Genomic DNA, 9965 nt, shown 5'->3' with positions numbered 1-9965 from the left:
TGGTAGTCGACAACACCGTCGCTACCAATCACAACGCACATAAATATTCAAACTACTTATAGTAAAAGTTGTGATAGTAAATAAATAACTATTATTTAAATAGTTCGTGGTTGGCAAGAATCCCCCACTGAACCCTCCCCGAGGGTGCCGACTGGAAATAGATACCACAGATTCACGACACAAGCGGGGACGGGCTGGTAACAGTCCGCCCTGGCCGAAGACGTGAGGAATCTAGCTAAGGTCAGACTTCTTATCGGTGTGTTCGATGTTCCTCAATAGCACAGCATACAGATAAGGAGCCTTACCATGGTCGGGGGTAAAGGGCTGGATCAAGGTGTCATGCGACCCGTGCCGAGGATCAACCTGGCTGGGGGCCCTTAAATAGCCCAGTCTCGAACGGAGCTTACGGATACCTGGCGCCCTCCGTAATAAGATAGCCTTGCTTGCGCAACGGGGGCTATGCGCAAGTCGACATACGTTCCCCCACACTCGTGGGACCAAAAATGAACCAAAATGAAAATAAAGAAACGAAAACAAAAAATCGGAGAGAGCCCGGATCTCCAAGAAAAAAGCCGGAGGGAGCGAGTTGCTCCCACAAAAGAGCAGCGTTTGGAGCGAGCTCAACTAACACGAAGAGGACAGGAGCGAAGCTTGGTCCAGAAGACAAGGCAAGCACTAGTAAAGGGGCAGAAGCTAAAGCTGGCCCACAGAAAGTGGTAGCGCTGGAGGCAGCCAAACTCAAACCCTGCGGCCAAAACACGGCTGAAAAGCAGGGGGAGAGAGGAGATGCCAAAAGGTCTACCGCCGGAAGTGCATCTGCCAGGGAGTGGCCTGCATTTAGCATGCAGGACCCGTCAAAGGCAAAATATGCGGAGAGACGACGCGCCGCATACTTACTAAGGTTGGTAGAGCTAAAGCCGCCAACGAAAGAGGAGCTAACGAAGGAGCTCCAAGCATCAATTGACTGCGCGAGAGCAGTCATACCCAACTTTAAGTTGGAGCCGCCGGTAAAGGCAGCCAAGCGACAGAGGTCAGCTGAAGAGGCAAAGCCGTCAGCTAAGAGACCGAAGACCAAGGGTGTAACGCCCGCAAAATCATTTGCAGAAGTGGCCCGGAACCGAATTGTCATTGGCGTTCTGGATGAGGGAGATCCCGAAGGAAGAATCCCCAGAGCCCAATGGAAATGGGTGCAGGCTGCGCTGACAAATGTGGCGCTGGAAGTGCTATTAAGCAATCCGGGTCCGCCACCGTCATGCGCAGATGCCGGCTGGTACCAGGGCCAGATCAAAATGATTGCGTGCGACGACGAAAGATCGGTCGCACTATACAAAGCTGCTATAGCCAAGGTGGGAGAGGTATACCCCGGGGCAAAATTGGTAGCAGTGGACAAGAAGGACATACCATCCAGACCAAGGGCAAGGGTATGGATTCCGGCTACACCAACTCAGCCGGACCAAATTATGCAGCTCATAAGAGCCTGCAACCCGAGCCTACCCACTGAAGGGTGGAGGTATGTCAAGACATTTGAGGACAGCGTAGCGGAATCTGGCGTGGAGACCAAAAGGGCCACGATGCAGATTCTGCTGCTTTTAACGAAAGAATCCATCGAACCGCTGGCGAAGAGTGGCGGGGAGATAAATTACGGGTTCACGAAAGTAAGGATAACGCCTTACAAGTCGGACGCCGATGCTGCAGGTTCACGAAAGTAAGGATAACGCCTTACAAGTCGGACGCCGATGCTGCAGACCATCTGGCATCGGGGAAAGAGATATGCGAAGTAGAGGAAGATCCCATGGAGTCCTCGAGCGACGCGGAAAGCATGGAGCAAGGTGAGTGTTCTTCTTCCGAGTCTAAGCTTGCGGCCAGACTCTCAAGCTTGTATACTGAGAAAGAGCTTTTAAGCGACTCTCAGGAAGACGCAGATATAACAATTGTTAATGCGTCTTCTACAAATTAATCTCCATCATAGCAAACTAGCTTCAGCAGCCCTAATTAACCGCGTGGCAATGGAACAGCCTGAATTCGTCCTCATTCAGGAGCCATGGCTTAATGGGGGGCGTATTTGCGGACTGAGGGCGCCGAACTATAAGTTGCTGATGGCTAACTGTGAAGGTAAAATCAGAGCCTGCATAATGGCAAAGAAAAACCTTAATGTTTTTATATTACATAATTACAGCAACAACGACACAGCAACAGTAAGCTGGGAAACGGGCTCAAGCAGTTACCGGCTAGTGTCTTGTTATATGCCGTATGAGCAGGAGCTGGTGCCACCTCTGATAGTAAAAGAGGTGGTACGGGATAGCGAGGCATCCAAGTGCATGACGATACTTGGATGCGACTCAAATGCGCATCACACAATCTGGGGCAGCACAGATGTAAACGAGAGAGGTGAGTGTCTCTTTAACTACCTACTAGGTACTAAGTTACTGGTGTGCAATAAGGGAAGCACGCCAACATTTATTACAAGAAACCGACAAGAAGTGCTGGATATCACACTTGTGTCGGAAGAACTAATTGACAGGGTAACCCAATGGAGGGTTCTCGAAGAACATTCCTTTTCGGATCACCGATATATCGAATGTACAATAGAGGAAAGGGCCGATAAAGGCATTAACTTCAGGAATCATAGGAGAACGAACTGGCAGGTGCACATGCAAGAGCTAGAGAAACGTATCCCTATGATTCTACCGTTTCAGCCCAATAGCAAGGAGGATCTAGATATCCTCGTTAATCAACTCACGGAATCGTGCCGGCAAGCACTAGAAGTGGCTTGTCCAATAACACGAAGCAGGGGTAGAATAAGGCCCCCCTGGTGGTCTCTAGAACTTAAAAAGCTACAGAAAGAATGCAGAAAGCAGTTCAATTTAGCAAAGCACTCCCAAGACGAGTCAGACTGGGATTATTATTACAACCTCCTTAGGTCATACAAAAAGGAAGTTAGGAAAGCAAAAAGAAATTCATGGAAATCGTTTTGCAATGATATCGAGAACACGGCGGAAGCGTCTCGACTTAGGAAAATAATGGCACAAACGGTGCATAGTATCGGGTATCTTCAGAAGCCAGACCGAAGTTGGACGGTATCCAGTGAAGAGTCCTTGAGGCTACTAATGGATACCCACTTCCCAGGCAGCTCTGAAAGCCATACTGCAGAATATACTCAAGACAGTGGAGCAGAAATGAGCCCCACTCTCATAAACATAGTGTCAGAAAGCAACGTACGCTGGGCAATAAACAGCTTTAAGCCCTTCAAGTCGCCGGGATCAGACGGTATATTCCCGGCTCAATTGCAGCAGTCGCAGAATCACATAATGAATTGGCTAATTGCCATCCTTAAAGGGGTGCTGCAATTAAGCTATATCCCTACACTTTGGAGGGAAGTCAAGGTAATATACATACCAAAGGCAGGCAAAAGCTCGCATACAAGTCCAAAGGACTTCAGGCCGATTAGCCTCTCCTCTTTCCTTCTAAAAATCCTGGAAAGACTTATAGAATTACATATTAGAAACAAACTGAAACCGGAAAAGTTGGCTGGTTCACAGCATGCGTATTCTAAAGGAAAATCCACAGAAACAGCACTAAGCTCTGTGGTGGCGGAGATTGAAAAATCTCTGGAAGCCAAAGAATACACTCTATTTGCCTTCTTAGACATAGAAGGAGCCTTCAATAATATCCAGCCTAGCCATACTGAGTGCGCTTAAAGATCTGGACATCTCTGAACCTCTCAGGAAATTAATTGAACAGATGCTCTTGAGCAGGTCAATAATTTCAACGATGGGAGCGTCAACGATGTGCAGATCTGTCCAAAGAGGTACGCCTCAAGGAGGCGTGTTATCCCCACTTCTCTGGGTCCTGACAATGAATAAGTTGCTGGTGGATCTAGAGAAGAAGGGGGTACATGTTGTGGCCTACGCTGACGATGTGGCAGTATCGGTCAGAGGCAAATTCCCGAATACTCTCGCAGACCTTATGCAAACGATATTGGACGATATAAATCGCTGGGCAGTATCGTGCGGATTAAATTTAAATGCTGGTAAGACAGAGATCGTATTGTTCACCAGAAAACATATTACTCCAGAAGTTACGGCGCCAATAATAAATGGTTGCAGACTAACAATTGGAGATAAGGCAAGCTACCTGGGATTAATCTTAGACAGGAAGCTCTCATGGAAACAAAACTTGGATGCTAGAGTGAAGAAGGCAGCCACAGCACTCTACACCTGTAAAAGGATGGTGGGCCCCAAATGGGGACTTACACCTCGGGTAACTTATTGGCTCTATACAGCAGTAGTCAGACCAATCATGACATACGGTATATTGGTATGGTGGCCAGTAATGGAAAAGAAATACGCGGTAAAGCGTATGGAAAGCATACAGAGAGCAGCCAGCATATGCATTAGTGGAGCTCTTAGAACAACGCCAAGTCAGGCTCTTAACGTCATTCTACACTTACTGCCAACAGACCTGTTCTGTAAACAAGTGGCAGCAAAGTCAGCTCTTAGACTGAGGGAATCCTCCCAACTAGTCGCATGCGACAAGGGGCATTCAAGGATACTCAGTATATTCCCGTTTCTACCCAAAACCACGGATTTCCGTAATCCAACAGAACGGAAGCTAAATTCGGTCCACAATATTGCCTACCCCACAAGAGAGAAGTGGAAAAGGGGCGAGGTGGACAGGAATACAGAAATTAGCATCTACACGGATGGATCCAAACTGGATCATAGAGTGGGAGGTGGTGTCTTTTGCGCAGCATTAAACACCAAAATCGCCTTCCGGTTGCCAGACCACTGCAGTGTCTTCCAGGCGGAGATCACAGCAATTAAAGAAAGCCTAGTGGTATTGACAAAAAGTGTGCTCACAACAAGGAGCATATATATATACACGGATAGCCAAGCGGCCTTGAAATCACTCAAGTCTCCAATGGTTTCATCCAAGCTAGTGAAAGATTGTCTTGATCTATTAGAGGATCTGACATCCTACTTCACAATAAACCTGCAATGGGTTCCAGGACATAGCGATATTCCTGGTAACTGCGAAGCAGATGAACTAGCCAGAACAGGCACCACTTTGCAACTAACCCCTGAAAAAGAGAGTATCTTTATGCCTCTGGCAACTTGCAAACACCTAATCGGCGAATATGCTATAAATATAGCTGAGTCTCGGTGGAGACAATCAATAACCTGCACAACCAGCAGACTAACGTGGCAGGAATGGAGCGTGAATCGCACAAACCGACTACTAAAATTTAAAAGGAGTGATATAAGAACTCTGATAGGAGTACTAACAGGTCACTGCCTAATTGGCAGACATGCAAGTAGGCTAGGTGTACCATACAACGACTATTGTAGAAGCTGTCAGGAAGCAGAGGAAGAGGAGACTGTAAAGCATCTTCTATGCGAATGTAAAGCTCTATATAGGAAAAGAATCGCAACTATCGGTCGTGGATTCCTTGACGACGTATCAGAAGTTGCTAATATAAAATTATTTGTACTGATGAACTTCATCAGGAGCACAGGTTGGTTCAGGGAGGAGACGATAGAGTGAGGGAACATTAGTCCCGGTGGTATCACAATGGGCCTCCTATAGGCCTAGGTGCGTCATTGGACAGCCACTCTACCTACCTACCCTACCTAAATAGTTCGTGGTAGTCGACAACACCGTCGCTACCGAATAAAGGAACAGTTTAAAGATAATAAAAAATATAACTTATATGTATGAATGGGGAGAGAAAGCAGACTGCCTACCTAGCAACGTTGCGATCGATCAAAAAATGTGCGGGGTGGGGTAGATTCCGAGAGCTAAAGAGGGAAGCGAAAAGCATTTGCAGACGAAAAAACAGCGAAAAAAAATGAAGAACTTGAGAAGTTGGCTTACAAGGGTAATGCACAAAATTAAAAAAAAAAATGCCGCGACTTACAGAAGTCACCGACGCCCTTAGCATTCAGAGTTTATAGTGACGTGTACTAACCCACTTAATGGCAGTGAAAGTGTGACACCAAGATAGTGAACCCGAAGCCCCAATTAAAGAGAATGAAATAGACATTCCAATACCCCACCTAGATGAAGTACGAATAGCAATTGCCCGCTTCAAAAATAACAAAGCGACGGGAGGAGATAGCCTAAATATAGCGGCGCAGAACTGTCAAGGTGCATGAATTAGCTTCTTTGCAGAATATGATACCCGGGGACCCCATAGTCTCTGTGTCATTATCGTGGGATAAGCCTCTTCACTAACGCATATAAGATCCTATTGAGGGGAAGATGAAAGCCCACCTACAGCGAACCGATTGGCTTTAGAATGGTAAATCCACCATGTGAAACTTCTTGATAAATACTGGAGAGAAAAGAATCGATACTCATCACCTTTTCATTGATTTTAAAGCTGCTTTCGACAGCATGAAAACGAGCTATGCCGCTATGTCTGAATTTGGTATCCTTGCATAACTTATATGTCGATGTAAACTGAAGGTAGACGGTTAACAATTGTTTCCGTATGTCAATGATATTGTTTTTATTGGCCTTAACAACCGCTCCGTTAGTTCTACTTTCCCGTTACTAGACAAAGAAGCGAAGCAAATGGGTCTGGTGGTCAACGAGGACAAGAGGAAATACCTTTTACCGTCCAACAAACAGTCAGTGCTTTAAATTTGTAGAACATTTCGTCTATCTTGAAACCAGCATCAACAAATCCAGTAGGCAATTGAAAAGAAAAGTCCTCTCTCCAAAACCAAACTCTAAAAGTCGCTCATTAATCTTATCCTGCTATATGGTGCAGAAGCGTGATCGATGACGACATCCTATGAGAAGACACTAGCCTTTCCAATAGATAGATTTCGAGAGAAAGGTTTTGCGGATTTATTGTCTTTTAAACATTGGCAACGGCGAATACTGCAGACAATGGAACGATGAACTGTGAGAGTTATACGACGGCATTGATATTGTTCAGCGATTCAAAATACAGCTGCTACTCTGGTTATGCCATGATGTATGAATGGATGAAAGCCCTTCAGCTCAGGTGTTCGATGCAATACCGGCTGGTGGAAGCAGGGGGAAGGGAAGACTTCCACTCCGTTCGAACGATCAGACAGAAAGGTATTTCCAATTGGCGCCAGACTGCGAGAAGAAGAAACGAACTGCGCGCTATTGTTGATTTAGCTTTGATCGCGTAAGCGATGCCTACGTCAATGTAGTAGTAATAGTAATAAAAATAGCAGCAAGGTTTTGAACACAATTTTTCTTGAGCATAATTATTATCAGATTTTACAACTTTTTACTTACATCTGATTGATTTAGCTTATGTTGTAGATGTTATGATGATATCTTGGTTAAACATTTCAGGGAATATGCGTTTTATATCTTCTTGAAAACCATAAATCTAAAAAAACACCCTTAGTAGATATCCACGTATACATTTTTATTTCAGTTGGGTGTTAAGGTATAGAATACAAATATAAATACAATCATTCAGATGATATTTGCATGCTAAAAACGAAGAATAATATTTATTAAAATAATTTAATTCTTTTGAATTTCAATTATTCCATCACTAAGTCCATCATCGCCTTGATAGAGTTAATAAATGAAGCCAATATTCTATGTTTAAAATAAGTATACTAGTCTAAATTTTCAATGTACTTAGTAAAAAATGCAGAGATCGTAGTGGTTACACAACATATCATTTCATCTCTAAAATTTTTAATTTCAAAATTAAATACTTTTTTCAAGTTTCTTTCTTAATATCTATATTAAAATAACTAGATAAGGTAATAGGCATTCCTGAATATATTTCAAGAGATCGGAAAATTTAGGCCAAAGACATATCAAGTGGATCTAGACGAATTTTTGGGTTTTCGTCTAGTATGGTACTCTACAAGACGGAGGTAACCAATTCACTACCACTATTGTAAAATTTCACGTTTACACCTTTACATATTTAAAACTAACAGTTTTTAAATAGAAAATTCTGTTGTAAGAGTAGCAACATTGAATGCGTAAGAAAGAGACCCACATAAAGCTGTATCATTTTTAATCAACATTGGCCGGCATTATTTGGAACACATTTCTCAGGTAAGCGCTTTGTGTCATTTGGTTTTTAAATACGCACGTATATAATATTATTTTATAATATTTTTTAGCATCAAAAGGAATTTATAAAGAACGTAATTAATTGAATTTGTGTTGTTTCTATCAATTCTCTAGAAATATAATTGCAGATAGATATTCTGATGTGCGTGGCTGTACAAATAAAATTTTTTTAAATATCTTCAAACAAAAAGGTAATGCCTTTTTACTTAGGCTTTTACTTAATTTAACATATTTGTTAAAGCTTTCCTTACTACCAATGTTACCAATGTAAACTTTTGAATGCGGCTTTATGTACCTACGTAATATAAATAATAGTATGTATTACAAAGCATTTTTATTGCTTTCTTTTTTATCTTTTTAGTTTCGAAAATAGTGATAATCAGAGAAATGATGATTACTTCCCCGACCTTTGAACGTTCAAAATGATGACATTAACTTGGTTTGAATCACAAAAGTGATTCTTTCGAATCCGGATAATAATGTTGGCCTGATGACTATATAAAAAATTATTAATATAACTAATTCACAGGCTTGTGTGGGTCACCAGGTTTCCTTATGCGTACATTACCGCATTTAATTAAAGATGATTACGGTCCTGAGTCTCGTGACTTCGTGGAGAATTTATATCTTGCCGACTTAACACCTTAGGAGTTCTACTTTGACGCTATGGGTGGTCGTGAAGGCCTTATCAATACTGCTGTAAAAACTGGTGAAATCGGTTATATTCAACGTCGTCTCATAAATAGGTATGAAGTTTCAAGATCTACCAACTGTCAAATTATCCAATAAAACATTTGAGAGATTTAAATTTCTTAATTTTTGTTAACATGAAAGCCATGGTAAGCACCGTAGATAACATATCTATGGCTGTTTTCGTAAACGCAATATGCAAAGCATTTTTAAAACATATGCCCACGCCATGCAAATTATTTATGCACTACAACCCTGCTATGCCAAAATATGCAATGCATTTAATTGACGATTATGAATACCCTGTGCATTGTCCTAATAATAATATAAATTAGTAATAATAAACAAAATGAAGATGAAATAAAAAAAAAAATAAATAAAAATAACAATTAAATTTTAAAATATCTTTTTATATAAATTATTTACTTCATCGGCGAACATTCCATTTTGAATGCAATGCATACAAATTTTGACAGCTTGTGCGCTTGAAATACGGTTGTCAGGCATTCATGAATTTTATACTAAAATATGCCGAATTAATGCAATGGCGTTTACGAATATTGTGCATTGCACGTATGGTTTGCATATTGCGTTTACGAAAGCAGCCTATGTTTAGTAGCATTTTAAATACTGTAGCCCCCAACTTTTATAATTGTGAACAAACTTGCATGCATTTATTTTTAAAATATAATATTGTGACGACCACGAACGCCAAAACAAATCAGAATCGACGACAAACTGCTAGAACCAACTCGATAGCAAACTTCGTAGATGCGAACAAATATATTACAATATATAAGGGTTGCCGGACCGTGTAGCAAGTACAGTGCTAATTAGCGTATGGCCGTGTAAAGTACAATTGAGCTATAAGCATTAAGTTGTAAACTCGAATAACGAGTAATAAGTGTTAAATTGTTGGAATTAGATATGAAGATAAGTGTATAACCATTACATTGCGACTTTTATTTAACAATCCAGTGATCGAACTCAAGTAGGAGTTACAAGGAAATAATTTAACGAGAAATCCGTTACAATTGGTGTCAGAAGTGGAATTGCCAAATAAACTTCCAAGGATATAATTATTTTAAAATGGCCAAGTTTAACGATTTAAAGATTCCACAATTAAAAAAGAAGTGGAAGCAACGTGGTTTGGCGACAAATGGAGTAAAAACTGAATTACAATCACGGTT

At 41.8% G+C, this 9965-nt stretch overlaps 1 protein-coding gene across 3 annotated transcripts; it reads left to right on the top strand.

The window, feature by feature from the left end:
- The first annotated feature begins 123 nt into the window (after window positions 1-123).
- On the top strand, window positions 124-8893 carry LOC106624424 (uncharacterized). 3 transcript variants are annotated; one of them, XM_070113109.1, is made up of 9 exons: window positions 124-1695; window positions 1746-1829; window positions 1970-2112; window positions 2177-2388; window positions 7759-7880; window positions 7947-8067; window positions 8136-8159; window positions 8214-8276; window positions 8447-8893. In XM_070113109.1, the coding sequence occupies exons 1-3, from the start codon at window positions 504-506 to the stop codon at window positions 1975-1977; spliced, it is 1284 nt and encodes a 427-aa protein (XP_069969210.1). In that variant the 5' UTR covers window positions 124-503; the 3' UTR covers window positions 1978-2112; window positions 2177-2388; window positions 7759-7880; window positions 7947-8067; window positions 8136-8159; window positions 8214-8276; window positions 8447-8893. The 3 variants fall into 3 exon arrangements, with proteins under 3 accessions (XP_069969210.1, XP_069969209.1, XP_036214324.1); XM_070113108.1 differs by having other exon boundaries at window positions 1746-2112; XM_036358431.2 differs by lacking the exons at window positions 7759-7880; window positions 7947-8067; window positions 8136-8159; window positions 8214-8276 and having other exon boundaries at window positions 1746-2112.
- The last annotated feature ends 1072 nt before the right edge of the window (window positions 8894-9965 follow it).

The sequence above is a fragment of the Bactrocera oleae genome, chromosome 2 (genome assembly GCF_042242935.1).
Source record: "Bactrocera oleae isolate idBacOlea1 chromosome 2, idBacOlea1, whole genome shotgun sequence".
Classification (NCBI taxonomy): domain Eukaryota; kingdom Metazoa; phylum Arthropoda; class Insecta; order Diptera; family Tephritidae; genus Bactrocera; species Bactrocera oleae.
Note: the sequence above shows the minus strand (reverse complement) of the source record. Positions and strands in the feature narration are given on the sequence as shown.

What these genes read in the sequence shown, in the direction of transcription:
- LOC106624424 (XM_036358431.2), top strand. Translation starts at nt 504, where the DNA reads ATGAACCAAAATGAAAATAAAGAAACGAAAACAAAAAATCGGAGAGAG. An exon ending in GTCGGACGCCGATGCTGCAG is followed by an intron (nt 1,696 to 1,745) that starts GTTCACGAAAGT and finishes CCGATGCTGCAG; the next exon opens with ACCATCTGGCATCGGGGAAA.